Source organism: Paralichthys olivaceus, chromosome 14 (genome assembly GCF_024713975.1).
Source record: "Paralichthys olivaceus isolate ysfri-2021 chromosome 14, ASM2471397v2, whole genome shotgun sequence".
NCBI lineage: Eukaryota > Metazoa > Chordata > Actinopteri > Pleuronectiformes > Paralichthyidae > Paralichthys > Paralichthys olivaceus.
In genome coordinates this window covers 13,740,132-13,759,215 of record NC_091106.1, presented here as the reverse complement: position 1 = coordinate 13,759,215, position 19,084 = coordinate 13,740,132, and the positions used below count along the sequence as shown (strand labels likewise).

General features: G+C 40.1%; 2 protein-coding genes across 7 annotated transcripts; both read right to left on the bottom strand.

Annotated features, from left to right (window-relative positions):
• Nucleotides 1-455: 455 nt before the first annotated feature.
• Nucleotides 456-12,629, bottom strand: slf2 (SMC5-SMC6 complex localization factor 2). 6 transcript variants are annotated; one of them, XM_020096715.2, is made up of 22 exons: nucleotides 12,393-12,629; nucleotides 11,741-11,775; nucleotides 8,800-9,338; nucleotides 8,447-8,695; nucleotides 7,915-7,960; nucleotides 6,820-7,665; nucleotides 6,344-6,705; nucleotides 6,150-6,229; nucleotides 5,948-6,058; nucleotides 5,686-5,853; nucleotides 5,120-5,225; nucleotides 4,940-5,027; nucleotides 4,700-4,841; nucleotides 4,493-4,580; nucleotides 4,209-4,385; nucleotides 3,918-4,012; nucleotides 3,702-3,789; nucleotides 3,461-3,580; nucleotides 2,847-2,924; nucleotides 2,658-2,744; nucleotides 1,881-1,949; nucleotides 456-1,782 (listed from the first exon to the last, which is right to left on the bottom strand). In XM_020096715.2, the coding sequence occupies exons 1-22, from the start codon at nucleotides 12,425-12,427 to the stop codon at nucleotides 1,462-1,464; spliced, it is 3,930 nt and encodes a 1,309-aa protein (XP_019952274.2). In that variant the 5' UTR covers nucleotides 12,428-12,629; the 3' UTR covers nucleotides 456-1,461. The 6 variants fall into 6 exon arrangements, with proteins under 6 accessions (XP_019952274.2, XP_019952264.2, XP_069395320.1 ...); XM_020096705.2 differs by having other exon boundaries at nucleotides 6,344-7,665; XM_069539219.1 differs by lacking the exon at nucleotides 11,741-11,775.
• Nucleotides 12,630-12,964: 335 nt separating this feature from the next.
• On the bottom strand, nucleotides 12,965-17,224 carry LOC109630772 (phosphoglycerate mutase 1-like). Its single transcript, XM_069539221.1, has 4 exons — nucleotides 16,874-17,224; nucleotides 15,477-15,751; nucleotides 14,533-14,713; nucleotides 12,965-14,310 (listed from the first exon to the last, which is right to left on the bottom strand). Exons 1-4 carry the CDS (start codon nucleotides 17,010-17,012, stop codon nucleotides 14,141-14,143), a joined length of 765 nt encoding a protein of 254 aa, XP_069395322.1. The 5' UTR covers nucleotides 17,013-17,224; the 3' UTR covers nucleotides 12,965-14,140.
• Between the last annotated feature and the right edge of the window lie 1,860 nt (nucleotides 17,225-19,084).

Sequence of the window (19,084 nt, the reverse complement as noted above, 5' to 3'; positions counted from 1 at the left end):
ATCGAGATTATCTGACCTCATCTGATGTTATTCAGTCTAACTCTCAAAGAAAGAACATGATTGAGTTTCTAACACGACATATACATCCTGATGGGCCCTTAGCTGATAAGTGACCAATCAATTACTATTACACATATTTAAAGAGGTACTATACACACTTAAATGAGCTGTAAACCAAGTCACATATATTTCCTTAATATCCAATAATATCTGCAAATGAGTTGTACCCAAGTCCAAGTCGACAAACTACCAAAAGCTTATCACAATTTCTATATTGTTCGACTTCTTGAAAAAGAAATTAACTTAGCTTTTAATTTAATTACATCTTGTGTAAGAAAATGTTAGAATTCCAATCTCAGTCTGTTTTGTATCAATCAATCAACAAACAACAAATATACTTGTGTTTTATTGTATTTCTGTGAAGAGATCTATGAGAATAATGAATATTTCTGGCAGAATGTAAATAAAGTTTATTTTCTTCGCTTGGCAACAGATATAAAAATATTTTGAATCAATAAAAAATAAACAACATGAACACACACACTCAACACAATAAAATTATGAAAATAACTCAACAAAATGTGTCCGAGAACAAATGACAAAGTTAATTTGTCAATTATACAAAGTGTAAATTAAGTTAGTCATAGGGTTGTGCACACTGTGGCTCGCAGAGAAACCTGAATAATACAGTCATCATGAATGTCTGTTCTCACAACTATGGCCAATTGGCAGTGAGTAAGGCCATCTGCAGTTTTATGATAATTACTGTAGGTAACAAAACGAGAACACCTGAGAAACTCACTAGCTGCTGTTCTTAAACAGACAACGTGTGGTCAAAGGACTGCATGGGCAAGAGAACAGCAACACTGCACATATACCTAACATGACAGATGCTGCCACGTCTAAAAATAGATACATCAGTGCAGATCAATGAAAAAAGTTATTCAAACGTCATTGGAAAAACATTTGGCTTCCAGCTGATTTATGGGATAGTACCACACATATAGTAACTTTAGTAAATTACTCAGACTGGGAGACACAAACACAAACATTCATACATACACTGATTTTGAGACATTACAAAGCTGGAGAAAAACAGGGCTCCTCCCAATAAACGCAGGTTGTTGTAAGCACTCAACTGCAGTATGTAACACCAGCACATTAATATACACAGCTGAATATCTGAAAACAGCAGCATTGTAACTGATGTTATTTACAAAAACATACATCAAATGTAAATTACTTTTCTTGTGCAGCATATACCAAATGCAGATGAAACATTGTGAGCTCTCCTAAAAAAATGTACTTCAAAAATATACAATGTTTGTATTAACAATGAAACTAGACAGAGGAACAAAGAACAGGGAAATACTCCAGTGCAAATTGAGCATATTGTTAAGAAAATAGCTATTAAAGCCTTGAAAATTAAAAATGTCTAGAATTTATCTAGACACTTATTTATTAAGTTGGTCTTGTATGAACAAGATTGTCAACTTCTATTTCTTGGTTCAACTCCCTAGGAAGTGATCCTATTGCCTCTTCTGTTTTATTTTTTACATCCATTGGATCGGGTCCTTCAGTTTCTCCATGTGTTTCACCAAGTACAATGTTCTGCTCCTCCTCAGCGATTATTAGGACCTCATTCTCTTCAGCTTCATTGGTTTCTTCCACTTGTTTATTCTCCAAAATCACAACTCCCTCTCCATCACCACTGTCGTGCTCTTCTTGGCTACTGACCATTGTATCCACAGAAGGAGGTTGCCAGTAATCATACAGCTTGCCCTAGGGGACAAAATCAAAGCAATACATTTCATCTAATTATTGGAATACTAAATAGTCTACTTTTAAGCATTGTAAGATAGATTGTGTGTGAGACATACATGGAGAGGCTTGATCTTCTGAAGCACCATCTGCCACTTGGTGTCGATCCTGGCCACTAGATCCTTTACCTTGAGGAGGAACAGGAAGGTAGAGGTTGTCAGACAGATTCATGTAGCACACTACATCTAGACAGCAAAGGGACATTTATTTATTCATGTCATTGCTACGGACACTGATTTAAAAAGTGAAATCATTTTTAATGTATGTTTGGACGGTAAAGAAAAGTTATAATTTATTTTTTACCAGCTCTGTAAGTAAGTTACTGCTCCTAACTGTGTCTCTATCATTCATGCGGTACACTGCTAACCCAATCGAGCCAAACCTATCACACCCAGCATCCACTATGGCCCTCAAAACATAGTTTACTAATTCTGTTGTTTTTACCTTGTTTGAGTTTACACACGTGTCCGATGAAACTGTTTGTGTATGAGTGTGTTTGTGTTAGCGCGCGAGAGAGGGGAAGAGAGCATGCGGGACGGGCTGATGAAAACACGCAGCTGCAGATTTTTAAATAAAGAAAGAGATATTATTTGTTAATTTGTTAAACCAAAGACATTGTCATTGAATATTACATTGTTCCTGCACAGTCTTTTTTTACAAGCTTCTCAAACACCCTGTTCGATCTCCAGTTCAATTTCATACCAGACACTATGACAGAAGGCTTAAACCTAACAGAGCACTAGACTCTTTTATAAATGTAGCCATTGAAAATGTGTCTATAATACATCTGGATCTACATCAAAATACTCTTAAGTTCCTTTGGAAATCACACTCACTTTGCTCCGGTAAAGACATTTCTCGCTCTCTCTGATGTCACACTTAATATGCGTTTCAAGCTCAGAGCACAGGGAGAGGAGCTGCCCCTGAGAGCCGGAAATAAAAAAAGAAAAGTCAACATTAAAACTCCCAGCCCTCCCAACAACAGAGATCAGACAGAATATGAAAGCAATAGGGATAAATTATACCTTCTGATGGGCTGGGAAGAACTGAAAGTTGGAAGCTTCATTCGTCAATGTCAGAAGGCTATAGCAGAGGTAGTAGGACTGAAACACATTAATAAACACAAATACATTTTCATGAGAAAAGATTATGTGACTATAAGATCCTTTATTTACACATAAGAAAAAGATATGAAGACAAGACAAAAAAAATATTCTAAAATAAATTTTAGGTCGAAAACATTTTGAAGCTTAAAAGTCCAGTGTGTAAGATTTAGGTGAAAGGGAACTATAGGCAGACATTTAATGTAGAATAATCCTCATGATGTTTTCACTAGTTCATTTCATCTAAATTGTATGAATTATAGTTTTCCCCAGAAAAGGCCCTTTATATTTAAATACCTTATATTTACATCAAGGGGACCCTCTCTACGGAGGCCGCCATGTTTTTTACATTAGTCCAGACTGGACAAACTAAACATCTTTTGAGTTTTCAGGACATCTGAAGCTACCACAGGTTCTTTATTATGTTTGGAAGGAGAGAGTGAGGTGAGGGGTGTTCAGCTGCAACATGTAACTTCAACACTAGATATCACAAAATTCTACACACTGTACCTTTAAGGCATTAACCCTGTGCTCACCTGTTGGTCAAGTGTGGCCATGTCCACCTTATCGTTCTGAGTCATGCTGTAGGAGCTCAGCATGCTTCGGAGTAGGGCTGATGGTTGCATAGAGGGAAGGTATCGCCTCAGCATGGAGAGCTACGCACAACACCAGGCACTCATTACATTGCAATATTCATTTAAATTTTAAGAAACTGTAAAAGCAACTTCACATATTTCAAGTGCGGGCATCTAAAAGAAACTGTCTGAAACAAATTACCTTAAATTGTTTTCCTCCAGGTCTGGAGGTGCATTTTCCATCCAGCAGCTTAGAGATCATAGACAGGCTCAGATGTTGACGCAGCTGCCTTTACAAATAAACAACACACATCTTTACTTTTAATGGTGCACTGTTGTAAACACAGTGCAATAAAGTCGACTATCTAAAAGTAATTGAGACAAGGTGATCATAAAGGCAAAGGATAGAAAGACTTACCTCCCACGTGTGTTGTCAGGCAGCAGTTGGACGAGCAGACACATGTTGTGGTGGTCTTTAGTCAGATCAGTAAGGGCCAGGCAGATTCTGGGCAGCTTAAGAGATTTAATAATGAATATTAAGTAAGTAACTCTGTAAATAAATTCACAAGAGGCAACATCACTCAAATTAGGCCAATTGCTGTAGAAAATATACATTCTTGTACTCCAGTGGTAACATAAAAACTGCGAGTCTCACTATCTGCCTAACATTTCAGCAAATAATAAGAATCAGAGGCACATAAGTACTGACCATAGTGTCCCAGTCCCTGATGTTGTTGACAATTTTATACTGTAGAGAAAACAGCTCCACACTGGACTGGAGGATGAGCTGTGTGTCGAGGCACACCTTTCCCAGCACAGTTAACAGCAGGAGCAGCTCGTCGTCGCTGTACGCCCGTGGATTCAGGCCGAAACAGAAAGACAAGTACTGCAGACAAGAACACGGGGGGAAAACAAGCAGTGAATGATCTGAGAGGCACATTTTTGGGGTCTCTGTCAAACTCCGACATAAATTCGAGTTAACTATTTTTATACCTTCAAGATGTTGTTGTAGTTGTGTTCGGGGACAGTTCTCTGTTCCTCGTTGCTGGAAGCACTGTCACATTGGATAGAAATGTCCTCCCTACATAAACACACAATTAAACAGATATAAACACATTAGGAGCAGGCATTTTAGGCAAAAACACAACTGAATTCATGACCAACAACTTGTTTCAAATATATTCACCAGTTGCTACTTACAGCAAATCTCCTTCTGTAAATGGAGGTTGCAGATTCTCAAATGGGAAGAGAGTCACAAAAGCAACTCCCATATTCATTAGGACCAGTGTCACATCAGCCAAACTGGGAACCCACACTTTAAACTGCTGGCTTTCATTTTTCACTGAGGAATTACACAAACAGAAAAAAACTTGTGTTAACATGTCTAATCGACTTATAGTGAAGACATAGAAAAAGCATGAGGATGATGGGAACACTGACCTATCTGATTAACAGCAGTGCAGGCGATATCACAGAGAGCCTGCAGTATCTTTTTGGATACCAGCCTCTCACTATGGACAGACATCATCTGACAACATTGAACAAACAATCATTAGCACTGCTCAGACATTCAGACAGAAATCACTACTGATGAAATGCTACAGTGTGTGTGGGGCCCACCTTGAACAGGAAACGGGTAATCTGAGCTGGACAGGGTGAGCAACAGTTGTAAGCTTCTTGGAACAATCCAATCATCACATGCAACCTCAGTTGAGCAGGACTGGACCTGATAGGAAGGGGGGGAATGTAAGAGAGATGTTTGAAGAATTATAAGTAAATACAACAAAATATATGACAAAGAAATATAACACTGTGCACTGCTGGATGGAGCTAACATGATTGTTGACTGGTGTTTCCAGTGTGGACGTTAAAAATATAATTTGTGCTGATGGGTTGCCAAAAGGCAAGGCCAAAGTGTCATTAAATCCAAATGGGTTCATCCCATTGGCAGCATTAATATGCTCAGCCAAATGCTTATTCTTACATTTATTATATGGAAATATAGGACAGTGGTGTGACTTAAGGAAGGTGTGGGAATCACCAAAAATGTCCTCTGAGGACTATACAAATAAATTTTTAAATTTTTGCACTTATTTTTCATGACAAAATTATTTGGACAAAAATATTGGTCACAGTTTTAGCTGTTGTCAAGGTCAATGTTGCTCTGACATGTACACATGGCTCACCATAGAAGTGTGTTCTTTGTTGTCCCCTCCGGAGTCACCATGCATTGTCGGAGCTGCAGTGTGTCCTGGTTGAAGATTTGACCAAATTTCTCCATGTTGAACACCGGTTCTCCAGGGGGCACATCCCTGATTGCACTCGACGTCAGCGAGTAGCGCTGCAGAAATTCCCTGGAAAACACATGACAAGCATAAAATGCAGATTACAGTTAAAGACTGTACAAAGACTGTGTCCCAATGATAAGGTAAAATGTGCATGTCTCACTGTTGTTCAGTGGAGATGCCCTCTTCCAGTTTCTCCTCGGTCTCATATTCAGCTATTCGCAATAGGTCCTCTTGACATGCAGTCAGAAGCTGTACCTCAATGTCTTTCGCTCTGATAGACAAAAAGAATTTGGATTAAGTTGAATCCTCACAGCTACTGTAGCTCAAAAGGTTATGAGAATAAAAACAACAGAATAATATACTTTTTATTGGTGTTTATTTCCTTCAGCATTTGATCGAGATTGTTTTTGTAGACACCTGGCTTTGTGGAGGATGGTAATGGCTGTAGCGGGGAAACACAAAAGATGACATTCAAGCTCCAAAGAGAGACAGTAGGAGCTGATTATCACACCTTTATAAGTTGATCTACAATTAAGACAAGTAATTTGGAGCTTACAGATTTTAACTGGCTGCTGTGATGTCCAGGTGTACTCGGCTCTGAGAAGGCTCCCTTCTCTGGTGTATCTGGAAGCTTGGTGACATGCTTCATCATCTCCTGCAAGGACAGCAGTGACCCCTCCTCACTGCCATGAGAGCTCTGGGTTACATCCAGATCTAATGAAAAGCTCAGGTCGAGGTCCAGTTCCACATCTACGGCGTCCTCTTCATTTTCCTGCTTTCTATTCTTCTCACTTTCCTGCCTCTCCAGTGATGGAGACTGAGAACCATGGGAAACCTGCGTTCGTTCGGAAGCAGTAGTGTCAGCCTTTAAGCTGCGTTTCCCACCAGATTTAACAGACTCTTCTTTGAGCCTCCTACCTGAGGAGGTGATACAACCATTTTTGAGTTCCCTATCTTTAGAACAAAAGGAGATCGCATTTTCAAGTTTTAATCGTTCTAAAGTTACAGTGGGCGAGACAAAGTGTGTGTTACCTGCCGAAGAAGAGATTTTAGTGTCCTCTGCATGAGTAAAACTACTTTCTGGAGTTTTGCGACACATGGGTCCAGTTACTGCAGTGCTGGATGAACAACTTTTCTCTGAGGTAGGTGATTTAATCGTTCCCCCCTCTTTCTTGGGCTTTGCACTCTTATGAGCAGCACTGACTACGTAAGTCATGGGATCTGGGGCGAAGAGCTCATCTGTATCAACAGGGATTACAACAGGTCTTCGCGGGCGGGCAATTTTATTTCGTTCTACTGTGCGACCATTACATGAATTTGGGTTTGATGCTAATTTGGGAGGGATACTGTCCGTCTTTCTGCTCTCTGTCTTGACTGGTGAAACTGAGTTGCTGTGCTCATGAGATAAACTATGAGAGAGCCTTTGGGGAACCTCAGCGGACAATGAAAAGCGCAATTTAGTCTTTCTATTGTTTTCCTCTGCTCTTTTTTTAAAACTTTCTTCAATGGGCAGTGAAGGCGACGTAAATTCTTTTAACTTCAGAATTTGATCCTGAGTGGAACTTATATATGCCTGCTTTGCCCCGATTGAGGGTCGTCCCTTAAGACAAGGTTTGAGTGACAGTGATGCACAGGATGACTGGGTAGTTTTAAATTTGGAAGACTCTGAGCGCTGATGGTTATCTCGTGTTTCACATGGCAGTTCTATGGCTGAAGAATGCTTCGATGGAGACACTGGTAAAGTTCTGACTGAGTTGTTAACGGTTGGTTTTGGAGTCTGTGCTTTTCCAGATTTTCCACCCAGATGACACAGTTTCTTGGCATTGTTGTCACAGTCCTCAAACTCTCTGCGCCTCTTCTGTGATGAGCAGTTGACTCCTAAAGACAGAAAAAACAAACACAATACAACACTTTTGTGAATCATTCAAGTGATCTCTTAAAATAAGGAAAAACCTTTGATGAAGGTTGATTATATGAGCATTATAACAAATCAAATATCAAAAATATGAGATAGAAACAAATGAAGTGCTAACAAGTAGGAAAATGAGCTGTAACAATCTACATTACCAAAGGAGAAAAATGCGCATTTACAAAATTGGTGTATAAATAAGCTGATGAGTAATTTACCTGGAATCAACTTTTCACTTGAAGGCGTTTCTTTATGTTGCTGGTCCTAAAATAGAAAACAAAATCTTAGAGCTTAGAAGCAGGTTTCCTTTGGTGAGTTTTCAACAGCAATACAACCATTACCTTGCATTCAATACTTTGAAGACAGTTACATCTGTCTCACTTACCAGACAATTTTAAAACAACTAGCAGATACTGGTCACACTGGCATCATTACAAGAGACCAGTTACATAAGTACCAGTGAACTGACTTGCTAAAGTCTGTAAATGCCTTTAAACTTAAGAATACCCGACCAACCGGCCTATTTCAGGCTCTAAATCAATGCTAAGTGCTGGCAAAAACATTTTGATTTCTTTGATCCACATGATATGAAGTAAACTGCTCTAAGCACACAGCAATGCAGCATCTGTGATAATGCAATGAATGAACTTCACAATCATCCCTTCTGATTGTGAAGCTGCTAAATGGCAACACATCCCAAACAGAAAACCAATGATTTCAGATGCTTGATTAACATGTAAAACACTCAACCTGGCAAGGGGCTGCAGGGCTGTGCGTGATGGGCAGATTGGAACAACTACTTCTCTCAGTAGAGTGGGTATTCTGAGAAGGCTGGTAGCCATGTGGAGTCGAGTGGCTGTAAGCAGGACTCCGGGGCTCTGAGTCTGAGAGGGGCTGTGGGTTAACTTCACGAGCTGCTCTGGTGTTGAGTGATGGGGTCACCTGGCGCATGTGCAGCTGGGCAGTTGGTACGGGACTCCTCATGTCACTGGATTGAGCCTAAAAGAGTACAAAACAATTCAACAGCAAATGATGGTACAGGTCATCAATAAGACACTCAGTAAAACCAGGTTTTAGTGGCCACATAGAAGAGGGAACAATACCTTGTTTGATTCTTGATACTTGATGACGTTTTTGTTTCCTGAATGAGACAACCTGGCCTTGGCTTCAGATAATTCCTCTCTCCTGATGTGTAAGGACAACGTGTAATTGCTTATATCTGTCATAAACTGAGGGGAAGCATGGTGAAAGATACCAGGAGGCGAGGGCTGTGGGCTATTCAATGACATGTCAATGTCAGATGGGCTGACTGGCTCACAATGTGATGTGCAGAAGGGCCCGGGGGGTTGAGCAGAGTGCTGTGGTGGACCCAGTCGGTCCTTTGACATGTGATGGGGCCAATTTGTTGGGTTTCCAACATTAACTGGGCTGTCTGATGGATGGATTTGTCCCAGGTGATGAGAAGAATGCTGATGTGGACCCAATCTGTCCCTTTGGAACAGCCCAGGGCTCTGACGTGACAACACTCTCTTGGGTAGTGGTTGAGAAAGCTGGTTAGGCATCTGAGAGGGGTTCATTGGAGTCTCCAGGTGAAAAGACGTGTCATGGGGTAGGGAACGTTGTTGGAGTGGGAGGTCCTTCACTGAAACACAGAACAGCAACAATGTGAAAAAACATGCCACTGAGTTTTCAAAAGTGAACAGAGTTGAACAGATTGTCATTCCAGGGCCCATTATGCCTAAAGCTGTCGCTTATCACTCAAGCATGTGACACTTTTCTTTGTCGTTCTGCCTGACACAAAACTCTTGTTACATTTATGTTGCTGAAACCTGTCTAGCATTGCTTGGGGCTATATTCCATCACCACAAAGCTCATACATTATTATAGTACAGTGTTTCCACACCTTTTGCAACATCAAATTCAAGTAGTTACAGTGCAAAGCTTGAGACAAAAGTTGATTACTGCTACATTGCAAAGGTTTTTTACAATGAAAAAAAGCCTCTGTCTCTGAAATCTGTTCATCGAATATGTGATGGAAGTTTTCTGGAATCTGGTGAAAAGAGAACTCAGGCAGCAACTGATGTCTTACACAGAAGAGTTTAACGTTGACTTGATGCATCAAGGAGACTAGAAGGTGCAACAATATAACGACAACAGAGAAACATAATGATGTTTTCACTCGTTCATTTCATCTAAATTGTATGAATTGTAGTTTTCTCTCACCAGAAAAGGCCCTTTATATTTAAATATTTCATATTTAGGTTGAGGGGGTCCTCTCTACGGGGGCCACCATGTTTTTTACATTAGTCCAGACTGGACAAACTAAACAACTTTTGAGTGTCTATGCTACCACAGGCTCTTTTTCATGTTTGGAAGGGGAGGGTGAGGTGAAGGGTATTCAGCTGCAATATGCAATTTTAACACTAGATATCAAAAAATTCTATACACTGTGCCTTTAAAGTATGCATACACAAATCACATTATGTCCTTACTTCTTTCCACTGGTGAAATACGCAAAAGAGTTAATCTGAATTAGATATGACAGTCCATAAGCACAGATGCTACAATGTACTGCTGGTTGGCCGTTTATCTATAACCTGACCTTGGGTATTGCTTGGAGAGAAAGGAGTACGTGTGGAATGAGACAGGCTCTAGTCTCCTAATGGTGTACAGATGTAATGTGTGAGGAGTGTCAAAAACTCAACAAAAATATTTTATTATCTGTTTGCTTAGAAGACAGATAATAATAAAGTTATTTTAAAAATAACTTGAAAATATAAGGTGTCACAGGAACCATGTTCATTACTGAATTCTCTGAATTAGCTCCAGCAGGAAGGTAATGTGCACATTTAATTGGACTTCTATGTTGCTACATTCAAAGTTTTCCATGCCTAGATTTTGCAGTAGCACATGCAAACAGATTCACCTTCAACAAATGTTCTGTATTTTTGTTCATTCCTTTTACAAGATGTTTTATTTTTTTATGTAGTTCTTAAAGATAATGAAAGCATTAAATTAAGCTATTGCAACATTGCATATTGTAAAAGTTTGAGTTCTAATCCTGCACAAAAGGCCATTTCCATGTATTTCATGTTTTATACTTGGATGAATGGACAAACTAATGATTGAATTTTTTCTCATGAAGTCTACTTACGTGATTTAAGATACAGTGAGACACAGCCATTCGAAATATTAATAATAACAAACTAGATGCTGTAGTCATCAGAACTCTCTCTCTGAATCCCTCCCCCCCGCCCCTCCTCAATCAACAAATGATGACAGATATGTACAAACTGATCGAGCACTTTAAATATCCACTAACATTTTCATGTTACATGGATATTTCTGTGTATCCTATGTTGTCTTTAAATGTGACCTGCACCCTGATCTGTGGAGGAAGGCACTTCGCTCTCACATGTGCTGTAATGGGTTGTATAGAGGTGACAAATAAAGCTGAATCTTGGACAAAACAGCTACAACTATAATTCTGTATGACAGTTTCAAACTGGAAAATCTCTTCTACGGAGACATTTTGAATGGATACCTTGTGCTTGCTGTCAGCGCTCCACACAGAGAGACATTTACTTTAAGTGGAAGGAGAGAGACACATGACATCCAGCTTGGTGACAGAGAGAGAGCAGACCAATTTCAGATAGAGAGAGAGAGAGAGAAACTGTACCAGTTCAAGAGGAAGGAGAGAGACCCTGAGAGAGAGAGAGAGACACTGTACCAGTTCAAGAGGAAGGAGGGAGACCCTGAGAGAGAGAGAGGGAGAGAGAGACACTGTACCAGTTCAAGAGGAAGGAGGGAGACCCTGAGAGAGAGAGAGAGAGAGAGAGAGCATTGCATGGGGCATGTGCCCCGGTTGGCAAGGCACCCATAATAAAACATCAAACATGGCAGCAGTCATGTAGCATTGATGCATTTGTAGTGCAGCCTGCCATTGGTAGTTCCTCTTTAGTTCAAGTTAAATGCACCCTTCATCATGACGTGAATCTTTCTAAATACACTGTGTGGTAATTTCGGAGGAAACACTTGACCCACCTTTACTCCTCGGGGACATGTATCCTGCAAGTGTCCTGCAAGAGAAGGACGAACCGATCATGGTGTTTGTGTCACCAAGAAGACGAAGCAGCAGCAGCAGCAGAGTCAGATATGAATTCATAAAACAAGCGTGAACCCCGCCTGGAGGTGTCTATTAACCGCAGCCAACAAAAAGCGGACACCTGCCTCTCACCTGGTGCCTTCCCACCAGTCACAGCACGTAACGTCACAACAACAACACGAGTCCCAGCAGCGAATATGACGGAGGTTAGCTTTAACGCGACACTACTGTTCAGTGTGTCGGTTGAACATCTCAATCAATAACAAACTACCAACAGTAATGGCGAGTGTTAGCAGCGCTTATTCTACTGAGTTGAAAACTAGCTTGGTGATGCTAGCAATGAAACCGGTGTGTTTACATCGTTGTTGTTTTCAAAACGGCTGCTACTTTTTTTTTTTACCGTGCGTGTCTGGTTTCGGGAACTAACACTAACAGGCCTGCTCGCAGATTCAGTAGAAACTATAACGGCCTTTACTTTACAGCTCGGGGCTAAACAGAGTGCACGGTTAGCAAGACGTTGTTTCAGGAAGTGGTCTGTTTAGCTAGCGGGCTAACAGTTTAACATCGTGATAACAAAGTGTCCGTTCTCACCGAGAGTTCCTGTGGTTTTCTGTAGTTTTTCTCATGGTGAGGAGCGGGAGGTCTGTCCATAACCACAGACAGGGACGACAACAGACCGAGGGGAGAGCTCTAGTGTTCAAATCTTAACAGTAGTGAGAACCTGCTCCCGCCTGCGACCGCACTGACCAACCGAACACTGCAAAGCATCATGGAACCTGGAGTCCAGATTTCCCTTCTTCCCTCGGTTTACTTCTTCGTCCTCTTCATTACCGCCACCTTCTGGACTGGAGTGTGGAGCAGTGGTAGTAACAACTTTTTTTAGTCCTGTTTCTCTGAAGCAGTTCGTTAGAAGATGATGTTTATTCCTTCATGTCTTTCCGAGCAAATGTTCTAATGTAATATTTAACTTTTCATCTTTTAATCCTGATATGAATTCCATTCTTTGTTCATCTATGTGTTCCTCTCTAGCAACACATGAGTATAGAACACACATCCTTCTACCAGGTTTAATGGTAATCCATCCAGTAGTTTTTGCTGAACCTTGCTTGCAAATCAAGAAATCAATAGACAACCAAATAATATATAAGAACACAAAGTATTGATTTGGATTGGATAAGTGCACATTTATTACATCAGAACTTTCAGGGTACATTAAGCCAATAGAATTATATTTCCTGTAGACAAATGCTCCATTCACAGACTGTTCACCCAAAACCACCTCTGCTGATGCAGTCATATACTTTAGAAGGTTGAGGCACATGGATACATCACACGACACCAAGAGGGAAAAGCTGATCGTAAAGTAGTGGTTCAAAATGACCAAACTTGGTGAGACACAAAAAGAAAAGCACGAATAGTCTGACACAACACAGGCTGTGACAACACACAGGGACATTACACAAACAGAAGACAGAGACATAAAGAGAGAGGAACTGTTTTCACTGTCTCATCATGCTGTCAAGAGATTGCTAAATGACATCCCTTTATCACTAGAATGCATCGATAACATGCTTTGAAAAGTGAGATCAAATAAGTCTGCAGCCTTTGCATAGGTCCCTTGCTCTTAAAAGGTGTCTAACTAAATCTAAAAATGCCCAGTGTGTGTAAATATAATTTATTCAAAAGTACATTTTAAATTGAATTATAATAGACTACAATATCTTTAATTTGCCATGGCAGTAATATTGGCATCCTGGGCAGAAGTCAATATGATGAGACGCTCAGATTTAACTTCCTGACCATAATCAGGGCATTTGAAAAACAGTGTCTCATAAAGATGTACAGTACAAGCGAATACCTCAACAAGAGCAGTCAGCCAAATGATTCTCTACACGTTGCCCAGGATTTAACTCTTTATCTGTAATTTCTTTAATCAGCATTTTGTCAAAACCAAGGACATCACAGCAAATATCTTTGTTTTCTCAAAAGACATTTAAACTATATAATCCATTTTAAACAGGAATGTTAAACGGAGTAAACGGGCAATTAGTTAAATATTCAAGTATTCAAATAAGAAACTGTCTTTCTCAGTAATACTGAGGATTTCAGTTCAATGCTAACTCATTAAAGGTTAAAACAACCTTTTTGGCAAAAATTACTTACAATCTCTTGAGAACTGTGGCTCTCTAATTTATATCTCTAATATATCCTACGAGTGAGGTCATCTCTGATCTAGGGTAGATCATCCAAAAATAAATTAGGGTTTAGAAACAAAAACATTAATCTGAGGCCAGTCGATACTATCACCCACAGAGAGCGGTATTTTGTCTCCTATTACTTTACTTCTTGGCCTTCCCCTGAGAAGCCACGGCCTCCATGGCTTTACGTACAGTCTCCTCGTCTCCCAGGAACTGCATAGGCTTCACAGGTTTCAGGTTCTTGTCGAGCTCATAGAGGATGGGGATGCCTGTGGGCAGGTTCAGTTCCATGATGGCCTCATCTGACATTCCTGCAGGTAGCAGCACACAAACACAACAGTTACACATTGTTTGGATCCGTCGACCTGATGTCACTCGAACACCACAACAGTTCAACGATTAACGATTTTCTTTACTAAGATTCTTGACAATATCTTTGTGCCAGAGTTTACGAAACTGAAACAGATCTTGAAATAACAGCACTCCATCGCCATCTAAAGTAAAGTGATGAGTGGAATCAGAGCACCACCCACCCTCCAGATGCTTAACAATCCCCCTCAGGCTGTTTCCATGGGCGGCGATGAGCACCCTCTTCCCCTGTTTGATCTGAGGGGCGATCTCGTCGTTCCAGAAGGGCAGCGCCCGTGCGATGGTGTCCTTCAGGCTCTCGCAGGAGGGAAGCTGCTCCTCAGTCAGGTCCGCATAGCGACGATCCTGTGAGGAAGACAATCAGTATGTAAACATAATTGTTTACTTCAGAAAGTTATGCCCTGCTGTAAACTAGCGATTTGTGTCCTGTTAGAGTGATTCTGAAGATATATAAATCCTCAAATTTGAGATGTATTAGAGGGAAAAGTAAAGCTGTGTATAGGTCATCAACGCTGTCTCCTCTATGTTAGCGGATGGAAAGCGGACATTATTATTTCATTCATTTTCATTTGGAGGCATGAAAGAATCAGCTTATAACAATATTAACACATTGGTGATCACTGATCGTCTAAGTCCACGACACTGTTATTACACCTTTAACTTCTGTTGCGAGGGGAGATTGACATGTGATCAGTTGAGCTCTACCATGTGAACTTTGAACTTGAACCTAGGAGAACTCATTCTTGCTGGTCGTATATTAACTCACCTTGCATGTGCTATTAGGTAATAGCATCAGTAAATAGTATGAGGCTAAATCTTTACTGTGGCTGTGAGATTTGCTCTGTGTAACACATTTGCTTATTCGATTTGACCATGCTGCAGACACAAATACGCACATGACCTCAAATCCACCGTGTTCACTCATTCTTCAGGTTTCATTCATTCATGGCCACTGACTGCAGAGATCTTTTGTCATCATGCATCCTCTTTGTTCTGCCTGTGTGGACTCAGTTGATCCAGTCGGTCAATGTGTCCAAAAACATTTGTTTCCCCACAAGTGAACAAAGCCTCTTGTTTGTGTGTCTGTTCTGCAGATACCATATCTCACCTTGCTGATGATAGTGTAGTAGTCATGGTCTGGGCCCATGATGGGAGGAGGAATATCAAACGAGCGTCTCCAGATCTTCACCTGAGCCTCTCCGTGCTTGGCGGCCGTCTCTGCCTTGTTCAGACCCGTCAGACCTCCGTAGTGGCGCTCGTTGAGCCGCCAGGTCCTGTGCACAGGCACCCACATCTGGTCAATGCCGTCCAGGACCAGCCACAGTGTCCTGATGGCCCGCTTCAGCACGGAAGTGTAGCAAATGTCGAACTCAAAGCCAGCATCTTTAGAGAGAGGGACACTAGGGTTGAATGCATTCAGACTGTAACCAATAAAAGATAAATCGACTTAAATTCTGTGGCTGTTTCTTTTAGACTTGTTTGGTTAGTAAATTCCTCCACACCACGCCTTCTGGGAACAAGTGTGAACCTGTTGCATTAAAAATAATTTATAAATGAAGCCATGAAGAGGGAAAAGAAAAAGCTCTTAAGCCCTGAAAACAAGTAACACTTAGTGCTGCAGATAATAAGAGTTTTCATTACTAATTCATCTCCAGATACTTCATATTATTAATCATTAAAGTATCAAAGTAAACCTGCATATAAAAGGTTTGATATCTTCATATATGCTTGTTTAACAGTAAAATAGCCTGATATTCAATTTTCTGTCACATATGAGAAAGAAAAACAGCCAATTGTCACATTTAAGAAGCTGGAATAAGAGAATATTTACCTTAAAAGATTGAATCGACAATTGCCAAGATAGTAATAACCATTGTAATATTATATATTATTCATATAGCACATTTCAAAGCACAGTAACAAGGTGCTTTACAAGTTAAAAATGGCAACAATAGGAAACAAAAGCAGTTTGAAGATCACACAAGATTAGGGCAGAAATATAAAGATATTGTTGTAGATGAAAAAAGAGCAGGAAAGATCATAATCAAATGAAATATTCTGAAATAGTCAAAGCCAGAAAACAAAGAAATAATTGAATTGATAATGATATTTATGGACTCTGTTGTATAATAGCTACTAAATAGTTGCTGCTTCAATCAACTATTCGATTTCACACCTAATGGATGCACCTCTGGATACACTGCAGTCTGGTTTATGGAGGTTTATATATAATATGGACCTGTGTGGTATATGTTCCTCTGTGATTCCCCATTCAGTGCAGACCACAGGCCTGTCTGGTTGAACAGTGCACCAGTGAATCCATACAACACCATCACTTCTACACGTTTCCACATCGCCCTCGTGTTCCTATAGGCTGGAGGGAGGGGGGGTCGGTTGTCTCATGCAGAGTCGGTTATGTAACCACAGACGTGCACAGGATCCACAGCATGTCAGACACATCACAGCGGAGAAGAGTGGGATGAAAAGTGACCGAGTGCTGCTCACCTCTCAGGGCCTGTCCACCTCTCCTCGCCTCCTTCTCCCCGGTCTCGCTCAGGTCGGCATCGAACCAGCCGCAGAAGCGGTTCTCCTGGTTCCAGTTGCTCTCTCCGTGGCGGATCAGCACCAGTTTGTAGGCAGCCATGATGGATTCGAATACTGTGTTCAATGATCTGAAACACTCTGAATGAATCCCGACGGTGTTCAAGTCGAGAGAAGCAGTCAGGTCCACTCGCTGCTGTCAAACCACCGAGAGCTCTGTAACGTGGATTGGTTACCACTTCACTTCCTGGTTTTTACAGCCAATGAGATTCGGCCAATTTTTATTTCTCCACCAATGAGAGCGGTGGGCGTCACGTCCGGGACAGTTCTCGACCTTCATACTGTGGTTGTTCTTTATTGACTTTCTTTGTGTTTCTCTATCTATCTATCTATCTATCTATCTATCTATCTATCTATCTATCTATCTATCTATCTATCTATTCTTCTTTAATGACTTTCTTTGTGTTTCTCTATCTATCTATCTATTTATAATCTATCTATCTATATATCAGTCTGTCTATCTATCTATCTATCTATCTATCTATCTGTCTATCTATCTCTCTCTCTCTCTCTCTCTCTATCCATTCTTCTTTATTGACTTTCTTTGTGTTTCTCTATCTATCTATCTATTTATAATCTATCTATCCATTCTTCTTTATTGGTCAAACAGTGGGACAAGAAACAACAATTAAATAATAATAATACTATCAATAGTAACTCGTGTATCAATAAATAATATAAATCAATATTTAATAATAAACCATACTGTCATTATCATCATTATATACAATACCATACAATATGCTGTTATAGAAATAGTGAATGTATAATCTAACTGATATACTTACACCTCCAAAGTATGAAGATGATTAACATTGTCATCATCATTTTACACAATAAAATATGATATAACCAAAATGGTGACTCTCTGTTAATGAGAGAGCGTCATGAGTAGTAATCATATACTGTGAGTCTAGAATAAAATTTTGTTTTAAAAAGTTGCAAATAAGAGAAACAAACTTTGTGTTTCTTCGGTGAATCTAACCCTGATTCTATTCCGCCACCTAGTGGGTGAAAAAACATTAGTTTACAAGTTTGAGCAGAAAAAACACAGAGGCACAAAAAACAACATCAGTTAGCACTGCAGCCCTGAGACTGTTAAATAAGGTGCAGCATGAAAACTATTTAAAAATAAATATCTGTTAAAAAAAGAAATACAAATATGGTAATGAAGAAATAAAAATATGATGAAAAAAATCAATAAAAACATGATTAAAAATATAGAAATGTGACCAAAAAAAATAAGAATATGACAAAAAATACATAAAATGTGTGATAAAAACCAAAGATAAATGTAAAATACGAGACAAGAAGTGTGTGTATCTAAAGGGGGCACATGTCACAGTGACAATGATTGTTATTTATTTTCTCCAGTATCATGGTCTTAGTCATATTTTCTTATTTTATGGCCAGATTAAACTAAGGGGATATGTAGACACAACAACAGTGTGGTTTAACAGAAAAATTGAGCTCTTACGTTTGTCTTGGTTTTTACACATCACTTTAAAATCCTTCTTTAAAGTGTTGTTTTAGGGAGGTATAACTCACAGGTGATAAATAACAGAGGTGTTGTTAACATCGGTTGTAATTACACGGCAAGAATCAGTAAATGTCAGACAGGAAATGAGAGAATTCATCCACCCAGCAACCACAAACACACACCCTCCCTCCACGGTTTCTCTCCAACTCTCTCAGACTCATTCACCCACTCAAACGCTCTCAACATGTTGGCTATGATCGGCAGAGTGAGCGAAGCTGTGGTATTTTCAAGGCTCTATAAATAGCTATCAGGATTTCTCACCACTATAGCAGCCTCAGCCTTTAAACACTGTGTCCATTCAGAAGTATCATCCGAGCAGTTACTGTGTTAGGAAACTATAACCTGACCAGTGTCAGAGCCAAGCTCCTGGAACACTGTACCCATTTATGCCTTTACACAGACAGGAAATGTCTCAAACTCCTGCTGCTGGGGTGAAGCATTTTTGCACATCTTCCCCTCACTTGCTCTGCCAGTCTGCATCTGTTTTCCCAGCCCCTCTCTCCCCTCTCTCCTCTCATGGAATGTGCATCTCAGCAGTATGGGATGAAAGTGTGGTTAACAGAGCTCTGCTGCGT